Here is a 13,578-nt window from a genome sequence, read left to right as displayed (position 1 = left end):
CAAAGAAGAGGAATTGGTTCTTTCATTTCTTTTGTTCAGAAAAGTAAAAACAATCACTTGAAAACAGAAATTAATGTTATCAGTTCATCAGTCTTAAATTCAAAGAAAAGCACGGCTAACTTGAAACCTGATATGCCATAATATCTCTCCTGGACATTTCTCATAAAAAAGGTTATATAAAACAGCAGAGAATCTCACAGGAAATGCTTCGAGTCAGGCCAGATCGTCATGCAGTGACCGAGTGAATCGCACTTGAACAAACAGATCAAACTAGATCAGAGATTGACTCGTGAGTTCTGCTTTCAAGCTCCTCAACGTTTACCTTTCAGCTTCAGAAAAACCTGCAAATGAGTTTTCACATGAAAAGCGACCTGAAATAATATGGATAATATGGATATCACTAATGATCAATGGAAATGTTGAAGACTTTCTGCAGTACATGTCATCTTGCTCTTTTTAGCATGCAGGGTTGCACTCAAGACTGTCAGAATGTGAGACCAAGACACATGACAGCAGCTGCTGCATTGACAGCAAGAACAGAACTGAATGAACTGAGACGGAGGGACAGCGCAGTAGTGGACATCTCAGAGTTACGTTCATACAGCAAACACACTGACGATGATTTGACGTTGCTGTGTCACACGTCACCCATACTTGAACTTTCAGCAGTGTAGAACTCACTAAATAAGGTCCATCAATCTGAAAAATGTCTCATTATGGCATTCAGATATACATTTACTGCCTGAGACCAGGACAAATTGGACCAATGCTGAAGTGGAAATAGTTTTGAGACTCAAGAACTTCATGCAATTCGACAGAAATCATTATATATGCTCACAAATTAAGTTCATTATTGCTCTACTACACCATTAATGTATCATTCAGTCACAGATTAAACTTTAAAACAACGAGTTCACGTTCATGAAAAAAAGTCTATCATTTAGGGGCTCTTCCATGTGACTTGACACTTGCTTCAAGTATATAGACCAGGGATAGGCAACTCCGGTCCTGGAGGCCCACTGTCCAGCAGAGTTTAGCTTCAGCCCTCATAAAAACTCATCTGCCTGTATCTATGTAGTAATCCCGAAAACACTGATTGCCTTGTTCAGGTGTGTTTAATTAGGGTTGGAGCTAAACTCTGCAGGATAGTGGCCCTCCAGGACCGGAGTTGCCTATTCCTGATATAGACCGATGCTGAGATGAAGGATGCTGGGAAAACTGTATGAAGTGAGGTAAACGCAACCTGATCTCATGAGAAACTATTTTACGAAGTGGTGAGTCTGTAAGACTAAAGGTCCTAACCTACCCACCAACGGGGAGTAAGCAGATTGCAAGAAAACATACACAAGAGATTGTACAAATTCATATGAATTCGCCACCAATTCGCCAAAATGTAAAATAGCTACGAATTGCAACAGGAGTGCGTTGGATAAATGTCATTTCACGTCCTTATCCAATGCAAATAACAATGCTATCAGTGCATCCTTTTTCTATATTTATAAGGATGTTTAGCTCTCAAGATGTAACAGGAGGATTCACATACTTGCTGTGCTTGCAAAGAAGATGTAATGGTAAAATGCTCTGTGCTTTCATTCAGAAAGATATAAAAAGAACCAAAGCAATCACGTACATTCAGCAGAGCAAAGAGGAAACCCACCGACACAAAGCAAAACCTGCAGCAGGACAGTGGCGTCAGCAGTACGAATACTTCCCAATCTGGATATTTACACTGAACTGTTTGGATACAAACCACTTTTTTGGGGAAGTACAGTATCTCAAGCTATTGCAAAGATTAATTGCTACACACTTGATTTTTTTGCCTGCATTAGCACAAGTGATTGTCTTTATCCCAAGACTGGGAATCCTTGTTACAGCCCTGAACGTCACACTGCGGAAGATCATGTAATATTCAGAACAGCCATTAAGAAAATAAATCTACACACATTTGAATGTTAAACTAAATATTTGCTTCCAATCTTTCAAATATTTTCGAATAGATGGATCTGATAAATATGGACTATAGTCTTGAAATTCAGTTCTTGGCGGCGTTTGAATGCGACAATGTCAATGGACAAACACCTCCACAGATGGGATTTTGCGACACATTGTATATCAATTATTAAAGATACATGTTAAAAACACCTGGAGAACTTGTGCCTCATGCTGTTCACAAAAACAAAACCAGAAACTGAGATAGTGAGAACAAATCACAGAGGAAATACATATCATGCCATCATCTTCAGACACATTTTAAACCAAAGCATCATCTTTTCTCCCTGAATATGAAAAGTGTGTTATAGACCCATCAGATAATTAATGTAACCCTTATTAGGAATACCAAATTGTCATCCTAACATAATCCACTATATTCGGTCCAAAAGGAAGTCCAACCCTGTCTCAAGTTAGCAAGACTTTTTTACACGCAGGGGCGACAAATTCAACTCTAAAAAGTGCTTTTAGGAATACATCAAAACTGACAAAAAAAGCAAACCGATGTTTAGTTATAAATAATTTACAATTTCCCCCAGCTGTTTAAATCTGAGAGCTCATAACCCACTTGCTTAACGCTCATTAATGTGAACAGAACAATCAGGAACAACTAAAGATCCAACTTCAACCTAGTTATGAAAACCAGGAAAAGAAGAAGGGTGAGGGAACCTTCTGGAATAACTCCTATGATGCCTCAGTGGCAGCTCTTCACTCCGGACACGTAGGGGGAATCCGGTTGGCGGCAGATGCCTTCTTGCTGCTCACTGCAGTCCACAAAGTCAGGCACGGGCAGCCCTGACATGATCATCAATGACTTGTTCCAGATCATGAAGGTGGGAGCCACTGGAAGCAGGAAGGAAACGTCAAAAGTGTATATGTGCTGTGAGTTCATGGCGTCGTAGAAGGACAGGGCGTTGTTGTCGTAGTCCAGCAGCACCCCGACCCTGCGCAGCTGTAGCGACGCCTCCACGATCGACTCCTTGTTGTTGTGCCGCACCAGGAAGTTGTTGTTGCAGCGTGTGAAAACCCAAGACGATGAGTTTTTGCCGCTCCATTCGTTTTTGGGTGCTGACTTGTAAGCCACTCCAAGAGCGTACCTGAAACGGAAACCGATTTGAAATTTGGCCATTGGAAAGCAGGATTTTAACAGCTGGTTAGTTAATTATAGAAGATATTTTAGTTGAGTAATGTAATTTATATTTAGCATCTAGAGCCTGGGTTCCCAAATCTTGATCTTTATTAAAACATTTTATGCAACATGTGAAAATTTAACCTTAACTGGAATGTGCCAGAGCCTAATACCTTATTCAGAAAGTCATTATTACAAAATAACAGAAAAAACTGTTAGATTTATAATAAAATAATAATAATATTCTAAAAACATAAGGACAAGTAACAACATTTTGTAAATATGATCTATAGATGCTATTAATATGCTATTATAACTTTGTTATATAGTTATAATAGCATAATAAAAAAAATTACCAATAATGTTAATTCAGTACAGTAAATAATGTTTTATGTACTATATATATAGAAGGGAATCTATAAGGCATATATATATATATATATATATATATATATATATATATATATATATATATATATATATATATACACACACACACACACACATATATATATATATATATATATAAATAAACAAATAAATACAAAAATACAAAAAACAGAACGAACATTAAACACTTTCAAACCGTGCCCACTGGTACAACGTTCAGGTTGTACCAGTGGGCACGGTTTGAAAGTGTTTAATGTTCGTTCTGTTTATTTGTTTGTGCTATTTACACAGTGTTTACGTTTTTTCAAGTTTTTAAGTGTCCAGGTACAGAAACCGAATAATTAAATTTAAAATAGCACTGTGAAAATTAAACATACAGTCAAACCAAAATTTATTCAGACACCTTCAACATTTCTCACATTATCAGTTTATTTGCTATAGTTTAGAAAATGGTAATAAAATATGACAAGAACTCAAGAGTTAAACTGTCCGAACAAGTTCATCTTGATCATTTCAGATAACTTTGATTGTAATCCATTACATCCATCTTTCTATCAAACAAAACTTCAGACAACAGTCAATACTTTGTTGGCCAATTACCAAGCAATGACTAATTGTGTTCAGTCTGTGGTGTGAAAAGGTTGCATTAGCAATTCCACAAAGGAGAGCTCAGTTCAGTGTTACTGTGAGACGCAGCTCTCTCTCCGCGTGCGCACCGAGCACAGCGCGCGAGTAACCAGCTGCTCAGTTCAGCTTTTCCGTGTCTTGTGTTTGACTGCTTTAAAGTTTTTTGAATGGTTAAATTGGCAAGTGGCAAGGCTTAATAACACGTGAAAATGATACGCTTTCTGTCAACTGTCCTGAGCGTCTTTTTAGACTGGCCTCAGCCAGACAGTTGAGATCGACTAGTAATGGTGGAAAAAATATTTTTTTTCAATAGGAAAAAAATATTTTTTCCTATTGAAAGCGCAATCTGACATCATAGCTCACTATCAGCAGTTATTTTTTTCTATGTTCGTAACATTTCTTATAGATTATTTCTCGGTATAAGAGATAAAGATCAGATAAAGATAAATTGGCACAAGTACCAGTACGAGTGATTGCGTGTGTGAATTAGTCATACTGTCTCTATATTATTGTGAAGCTGTGGGTTGTAAATTGCCTAGTTTATTCAAAATTAGAAAAATATACTATAATAAGTTTTGAGATTATAAGCTACTTTAGTAATAAATCACAGAACAGCGCCGACAACTAGTTTCTGCGTTCCTCCGTGCCCGCGATCTTCACAGCTAACGTTACTGTTTATATGAGTGTTCATGCCACAATGTAGCTGCACGAACATGGGAGCTCGAAATAATAATACACATCCGATCGTCTAATCGCTTGAATGTCCAAACTATAAGACAAAGTTTAGTGAAGACGCATGGCTCACCGCTCGCGCGCCATCACTATGTGTTGAACCGGCGTTCACGTCCGTGTTTTGCTTTTATGCCACTGACTGGACGGGGCCGAGTCATGTATCTACACACGCGGTAGTATGCTTTTAAGGGGGAAGTATTAACAGGATTAAAAAAACGAAATAACCGACATGGGAAAATTAAGTCGGTTAGAGGTTCTGAATTTCGGTTTCGATTACTTTTCGATTAATCATCCAGCCCTAATTATAATTATAAATTATGGTATGGCATATTTGCTAAATGGACTAGAGTTAATGTACATGCATGCCAAGATGATAACTAAAACTAAAATATTTCATTTCAATTTTACAGTAACAAATTTCAAGCAACATCAGGTAGCAGGTAAAGACATAATTTTCTGTTTTAAGCAAATTATCCATGGTGAGTGTGACTCAATTGCCTATTACACTTATGACAACTTCCTATTAACAAGCCTGTATATCTGAAATCACTTACCATGTGGAGGCGCCCAGTAAAACCTCCCAATAATGGCAGCCACTGTCGATGAAGACGTTGCCAGCGGCACCGTAGGACCCGGTTCCGCTAAAGCGCTCCGGAGTGTGACTCTTCTTCAGGGAGCTTTCATCCTTCTCCATGGTCAGACAGTCATTGGAGAGGCGCAGCTTCTTATGGGCCGTTTTGGGGTCCAGTTTGAAAGGCTGACCTGAGGAGCGGAGGACAGAGATGGGTGAGATACATCTGGGACATGTAATGAGATGAGTTTGGTGACCTGAGAAGAAACTCTCAATGTTCTGCTGGAATCCGTGCAATTTGTTAAATGTCAGATCGAGCTCTTCTGGTTAATTAGGAGATGAGCGGCTGTGATAAAAGGCACAGTGTGTGTCTGAGAGTTAAAGACAGAGAGAACCAAATGCTAAATGAAGTCTGCTACGTATATGATTTGAGCTTTATATTTCTTGAAAAGCAGAGGTGACCCCACAGACCCGACATTTAACTGTGGCGCGTCTAAATCTCCCCATCCCTGGTGTAATGACTGACAATGCAGGAAAACAATCAGCTGCGCTCCATCCCTGCCCACAAATGTTCTCAACCCAGAGTGAGGTTTACTGCACCCAGAATTGAAAGGTTCTGGCAATGTGCTGCTGAAAGCCAATTACATTAACACGCTCTTGTCTTTGAACTGCTTATCGCTGCGAGCGCAGCCATTCCAGTCAAGCCATTTTACAGCAGGAGTGTTTGAGGGCACTGGGAAAAGCGATGCAGATGCATACACACACACAAGGCTACAATCAAGAATCCCATGAAATGCTTATTGCCCCCTACTATAAAACTGATAAACCGTTCAAGACAAAAAGGTGTAAAATGGCATAATTGTGCCATGCAGGTGTCAGAATAAAGGTCTTTATTGTAAATATAATAATGTTGAATATTATGATTGTTTTCTGCAGAATATTTCTGTCAATGAAAGCATGTAGTATGCACAGTAGTTAGAAATATAAAAACATAGCAATTCAAATAATCAGGGTACATCAAAGTTAAAAATGAAAATGATAAGACCTGAAAAATATATAGATCTATTGTGGAGAAATATATACTTTAAATATTGGAGCTGAACGAGCAAAAATGAGCAGTGATGAGTGAGAGAACAACTAGATTTATTACAGCTGCTGTAGACCTGTCACATATATTCAAAGGTTTATTTGTAAAGCACTAAAATGTGCATTTCACAGTGACAAGAACATAATGTGTAGTGCAAGCTGTGACCATAACATCACTTCAGTGTCTTTCAGCAAATAAGATGATTTTCAGTTCAGAAGGGAATATAGTGAAATATAAAATATTATGCAACTTATATGAGAGACTTTTAATTGTTGGTGATTTTAACATTCACGTACTGTATGCTGTGGATGCTCACCACTAGCCAAAATCTTTGTGAATCTTATGGAAGCATGTGACTTTGTTCAATGGGTAAATGAGCCAACTCCTGTACACGGCCATATACTTGATCTGGTTTTATCTCATGGCTTCCATATCTCAGATGTTTAAATTGGTAATCCAAGTTTCTCAGACCACAGACTTGTTGTTTTTAGTTTTGATCTTTTATGTCATATCACTGCACCTGTTAGACCTGTAAAATGGTCATAGGTTTATCCTGTCCGGCCTGTGCTGAAGTCTTTTCTGCTGCATTTTTTGAAGCTTGTTAGATTTTTCCAATTTAACATCTAGCAAATACAGTAGACATTGATAAACTACTAAATGTATTTAATTATCTGTGTACCAACGTGCTTGATACTGTTGCTCCATCTGAGACTTACAACATCAGAAAAATACATTTTAATCATGGCTTATCAATAACACTCGCCATCTAAGACAAGCTTGCAGAAGAGCAGATGGAAAAAGTATACCTACTACAGGTGTCCTATGAAATACTACGGGAGTCTTTTATATCATACCATAAAGCTGTTAAGTCTTGCTATTTCTTTTTTTAGCTATATAATTGCTAAAAATTCAAATAATCCTAGGACCTTGTTTAATATTTAAAATTGTTTTGAACCCCATAGGAAACAATTATCTAACTGAATCTTCCTCTCTGTATGAAAATTTCTGATGTTTTTTTGTTGACAAAATAGTAGTGATTAGAAGGTCTATATTACCCTCATCTGTTGATTCAGCAAGTCCTGTTATAGCCACCAGGTTTTTAAACTCTTTTGAACCAATTACCATTTCTTGTCTAACAGATATAGTCACCAATTTGAAGCCTATTATCTCTTCCCATGACATTGTTCCTACTCGTTTTTTAAACAGATATTCGACAGTGTTGGGGAATGGATCCTGTCAATTATCAACAAAAGCCTTCTCTCAGACTCAGTTCCTTGCTATCTGTAAACATGCCATGGTGAGACCAATATTCAAAAGATCTCATTTGGACACTGATTTATCAAATTTTAGACTGATTTCTAATTGACCATTTATAGCTAAGATTCCTGAGAAAACAGTGCTACTGCAGTTACAGAGCTTCCTTGATGCAAATATTTTCCTTGATATATTTCAGTCCGGTTTTAGGATGAACCACAGTACTGAAACTGCACTATTAAGAGTATTGAATGACATTCTTCTATCTGTTGACTCCGGAGACTCAGTCGTTTTAATGCTCTTAGACTTGAGTGCAGCATTTGATACTGTTGATCATGCTGTTCTATTGGCACGTCTTGAACATTATGTGGGCATCTGTGGAAATGCTTAGTTGAGTATATATATAAAAATATTTTTTTACTGACAGGAACTTTTCAGCTGGCATTGAAGGCTCTGTCTCATCCGTAGCTCATCTTACATGTGGTGCTCCTCAAGGATCCAGTTTGTCCCCAATTCTGTTTTCATTATATATGTTACTTCTAGGTTCGATTCTTAGAAGGAATGGAGTTTCTTTTCACTTTTATGTAGATGACACTTAAAATGTGCCTTTTACGCACACTGACAAAAAGGCCTAGAAATCTTGCTTGCTTGTCTAAATGACATAAGATCCCGGATGTCCTCATATTTTCTACACTTTAATGCGAGTAAAACTGAAGCAATTGTGTTTGGGAAAGAAAAAAAAACATATTGTTAATGTTGGAAATCTGCACTCTTATATCAAACCAACTGTGAAAAGTCTGGGAATTACTCTGGACTCGTCCTTCAAGTTTGATCAACACAAAAACACAGAAGTTAATTCAAGCTTTTTTCATCTGAAACTTCTGTCTAGAGTAAAGCCTTTTCTGTCCCCCAAAGATCTTGAAAGAGTCAAACTTGCTTTCGATTTATCTCGTTTGGACTATTGTAATTCTTTATATGCTGGAGTTTTCCAGTCCTCTATTACATGGCTCCAATAGTTCAAATCAAAAAAGTTAAATAAAAGTTAAAGTCTTATCTTCCGGCCCTAGCATTTAGCAACTCTTAATTATGTTTTATTTTATTACGTCTTATTGCTTTCTTTTTTATTTATCTTGTATCTCGGTTTTATACTCTGTAAAGCACAGTGCTCAACACCTGTTGTGATTATTTGCGCTACATAAATGAAATGAAAATGAATTAATTAAATTATGATACAACTAGCAGAACATACTACTTCAGCTACTACTACTTATATAAACACACAATAATATATTAGATTTTATAATATATATATATATATATATATATATAGATAGATAGATAGATAGATAGATAGATAGATAGATAGATAAATAGATAGATAGTACAAAAAACATTATTTACTGTATTGAATTAATATTATTGGTTATATATGTTTTTTTTGTTAATTATACTATTATAATGTTAATATTAGGGTACGTAAACTTTGAATGGAGTCATTTTTATGAACACACACACACAGGCCAGTCCCCACAATGTCAAAAAAATTCAGGTTTTACCATCCTTGTGGGGACAATTGGCCGCCACAATATAGCATAAACAAGTACACACACACAGATCTAGTCTATGTTTTCCTTTAAGATGATAGTGAGGTGAGGTCACATGGTTGGCTTGGCTCCTGTTCTTGTGTTTTTTGCAGGGGAGGGCCGACCGCTGACAGCTTGAGCGATGTCTTCGCTGTTCAGGATGAGTAAATATTATTTTGAGATCTTTTAACAACAAGTAAACATGGCTGCCCTTGGGGCTGCTTGTCATGTGATATTTCTCATATTGGCTTTATGTACGGTCACAAGCCACGGCAGTGCTGATTAAACAGGAGAGATCTAGGAACACACTGTGACTCTACACACACACACACACACACACACACACACACACACACACACACACACACACACACACACACACACACACACACACACACACACACACACACACACACAGACAAGCTTATTTAGTGCTGCTGTCATACAAAATACAAAAAAAGAGTAAATATGACATTAAGGCTAGTCTCCCAGAAAAAGAAAACTTAAGCTGTCACTTGATATTTCTCATAATGAAGAAAGTAATTATCAAAATGTTATATTTTGCTTAAAATATCCTGCATTTCTCAAAGGTCATATGAAAATGTTTTACTGTCTGTGTTAGTCTTTACTGGATAATACAGAAGAGAAGAACGGATGGATGAATGGAAGAAGGATTTTAGGAGGTCTAGGGAATGACACAGGTGAGACTCAAACTTACATCATATTACTTCAGCTTAAATTTGTTTCATACACATTTAATTCTTAAGTTTATAAGACATCTTGGATCTCTAGAGTGAGCTGAGGTCAGATTTGCAAAATTTTGGTAAAATTTACAGGCAAAAAGTAGTATATTGTCAGTATACTATGAAATCTGTTTGGGGAAATATTTTGCCCTCACACAAAATTACCATTTACATGGATTCCTACTGAAAAGACCAGATTTTTCCAACAAAATTTGCCAAAAAATGGTAAATGTGGCCATATCTTACATCTTTACCTTTTTTAAGGTTTATCTGGACATTTCAACAATACAAATGGAAGAATGGCACTGAATTCCTACATTTACATTTATTTAATTTTGTTCTCTGGTCGTTAAATCGGAGTAACCAGGTGCAGTTCATCACATTAACTGTGAACATGCTGCACTAAGGTTTGACAAACCGGAAAGTCTTCAATTTGAAAACTGAATATATTTATGTTGTAGAATCTAACAAAATGTGCTATGCTGTTCATCTTATTTAAAATAAATTATGAAACTGTATCTGAAGTGTCCAAATACTTTTTTGGCCCACTTTATAATCAATAAACATATTTATTGTGCTAAAGCTGGATGATAACATATCAAAAGACAAACATCATTAAAAATCTTCAAAATGAATTGAAACCAAAGAAGGGACTAGCTCAAATAAAGAACAATCAGTCTGGATTAATGATATATACTATGATGATATATACTATGATTAACCATGCAACCAAAGCAGAAGAGAGAAAACAAGAAGAAAGTGGATCCATTTGAGGAATAAAAGATAGATCAGTGGGAATGATTTGGCAGTGATTTGGTATGTGTATACGGCTGAGTGTCTAGACTTGAGTTTGTGCTCAGACTCCTGCTACTGCCTCTATTATGGATCTCAGCAATGCCTTTTGAACATATTTTCTCATCCAAAATTTCAGCTGGAGAAACCAAACTTTGATTTTAGCACAACCTGCAAAGAGCCATTTGATGTCTTCCCGTTCTTGCTCTGTAAGCCTGGCTGCGCTTCAGGCACACAGTCACGTAAAGCCTGACGATGGACTGGGGGATGGAGAAGCAGGAGCAGGGATGGAAAATAAAGAGGAAGGGTGGCCACGGTGGACAAACTGCACACTAACACATGGTTTGGTTTTCTTTTTGTGAACATCAATACATTTCCAAAATATATAAGGGAATAAAATTATATTTCTAAAAAACTAAAAGATTTGGTAATACTTTATTTTAAGGTTTCCTTGTTGCACACGTTAAATGTACTTGCTGTTATAATAACAATAAATTATGCATTATTACATGCAAGTAACCCTAAGCCAAACCATAACCATATAGTAAGTACATGTAGTTAATTAATATAACTCAGTACTTAAATGTATAAATACACTGTAACAAGGACACCTTAAAATATGGTGTAACCAAAAAATGTATATACTGTGTAGTCCATGATATGTACTGTAACTGTGATATATATTGTATAGTAAATCTTAATTGCATCATTTTTATTTTTATCACAAAAAGTAACTAAATGTGACCCTGGAGCACAAAACTAGTCATAAGTAGCACGGGTCTATTTGTAGCAATAGTCAAGAATACATTGTATGGGTCAAAATTATTGATTTTTCCTTTATTCCAAAAATCATTATGATGTTCAATAAAGATCATGCTCCTTCAATATATTTAGTAAAATTCCTACTATAAATATATAAAAACTTAATTTTTGATTAGTAATATGCATTTCTAGGAACTTCATTTGGACTACTTTAAATGCAATTTTCTCATTATTTAGATTTATTTTGTATGAAGGTATGAAGATATTATAAACATTAACATCATGGTTTTCTGTAAAGGTACTTTGAAGAAATGTGTATTGTCATATAAATTTAACTTGACATTAATATAAAATTAACTTGACTTGCCATACCACATACCACACAGCTCATTTGCTTATTTAATATAAAATTAATGAAATAAAACATTACAAATGTGGCACTGAGGCTAAAGAATCCTGCTTTTTGTCCCCTGTACATTTCACTATTGAGTGGCCCTGTGATACGATCGCTTCTACATCTTCTCTGCCTTTGCAAATTACTGTCAGCAATCAAATGCTGCTGAGAAATGAACTGTAGATTATAAAGCGTGAGCTCTAGGATTCGACTGGGGGTTGAACACGCTCTCACTCTGGATTCCTGAATCAAAAAGGAACTGATTATATAAATGTCTTTAAATAGCATTTCTCTTGAGATGGGGGGAAGTGTCTGGACTTTCATGGTTGAGTAGGCACGGTGAGTATGTGTGTGCTGGAGAAAACATAAATCAGAGAATTGTCCCAAAATCAGTTTCTGTTTTATATGGTCACATGGGCACAAGCCACAGCTGTGGCAAATGACAGTGGATTCTTTGACTATGCAAGGGTTAAAATGTCTTCTCTGCTGAAAACTACATACATAAAGCAGCCTTAAACGTCCTATTTTAAATGCTAATGTTACTGTAGTACAAAGAGAGAAAGTTATCCCTTGAATAATTTCCCAAAAGCACTTTCTCAAGAATAACAGTAGTGCTTCATCTCTACAGCATCTTTTCCAATAGCAGCGTTATCAAAGCAGCACATGCACTACTGTTCAAAAGTTTTTTGGTTGTTTTTTTTTAAAGAAAAAATTACAAGAAATGAATACTTTTATTCAGCAAGGGCACATTAAATTAATCAGAAGTGACATTAAAGACATTTATAATGTCACAAAAGATTTTTGAATAGACATTTCTATTCAAAGAAAACACTGATAATAATAAAAAATGTTTCTTTAGCAGCAAATCAGATATTAGTTGTTTAAATAATCTAACGATCTTATATGCATCATTACAGATAATTAATAGTTCTTCTCTCTGGGCGTCCCAAAAACAAGTCAAAAAAATTTGAAAGGGCTTGCATTTTGAGTCTAAATATCGGCAAACCTCCAGCAACATACTGTATATGCGCTCCCCTACATTTTTGCAGGACAGGCTTTTACAACACAACACAGCTAAAACACTGCAGCTCTGTGTGTGTCTGGGAGAAAATGGCATTTAATGGCACTGCTGTCTAAAAACAGCATTATTACAGTAACAAGGTGGGGGTGAGTGATGGAAAGCGAGAGAGATACTCCTGCCGCATTCTCACCGAAGTTCGAGGAACCATTAGAAAGCACAGGACTGAGAGGTAGAAACACACAATGAAAATGAGTGCTTGCCGTTTCCTCCAGACATTCCTGGGTTTCTCTCTCAAACTCCTCCACAAGGCCGCGGAGAGACTCTGATGCAATAACCCATTTGAATGCTGTCAGCTGGTGCACTTCATCTTGATTGAGTTCGTTGCTGTGAGAAGGCTGGGTAACGTCTGATAGCTGTGGTGAGGGACCCGGGCTTTCCCAGACCTCTCTTTCTCTCTCTCACACACACATATCAAACCAACTGATGGTTCTCATTATTTGCATG

The 13,578-nt window shown here is 36.6% G+C and overlaps 1 protein-coding gene across 6 annotated transcripts in view; it reads right to left on the bottom strand.

The window, feature by feature from the left end:
* Positions 1-1,187: 1,187 nt before the first annotated feature.
* The window catches only part of LOC132109448 (probable E3 ubiquitin-protein ligase MID2), a 149,760-nt gene continuing 137,369 nt past the window's right edge, over positions 1,188-13,578 (bottom strand). For all 6 annotated transcript variants that reach the window (XM_059515523.1, XM_059515522.1, XM_059515521.1 and 3 more), the window contains 2 exons: positions 5,422-5,629; positions 1,188-3,086 (listed from right to left, as the gene is read on the bottom strand). In XM_059515523.1, the coding sequence (XP_059371506.1) occupies positions 2,684-3,086; positions 5,422-5,629 (611 nt within the window). In that variant the 3' untranslated portion in view covers positions 1,188-2,683. The remainder of the gene's footprint in view (positions 3,087-5,421; positions 5,630-13,578) is intronic.

This window comes from Carassius carassius, chromosome 29 (assembly GCF_963082965.1).
Source record: "Carassius carassius chromosome 29, fCarCar2.1, whole genome shotgun sequence".
In the NCBI taxonomy this organism is placed as follows: domain Eukaryota; kingdom Metazoa; phylum Chordata; class Actinopteri; order Cypriniformes; family Cyprinidae; genus Carassius; species Carassius carassius.
Note: the sequence above shows the minus strand (reverse complement) of the source record. Positions and strands in the feature narration are given on the sequence as shown.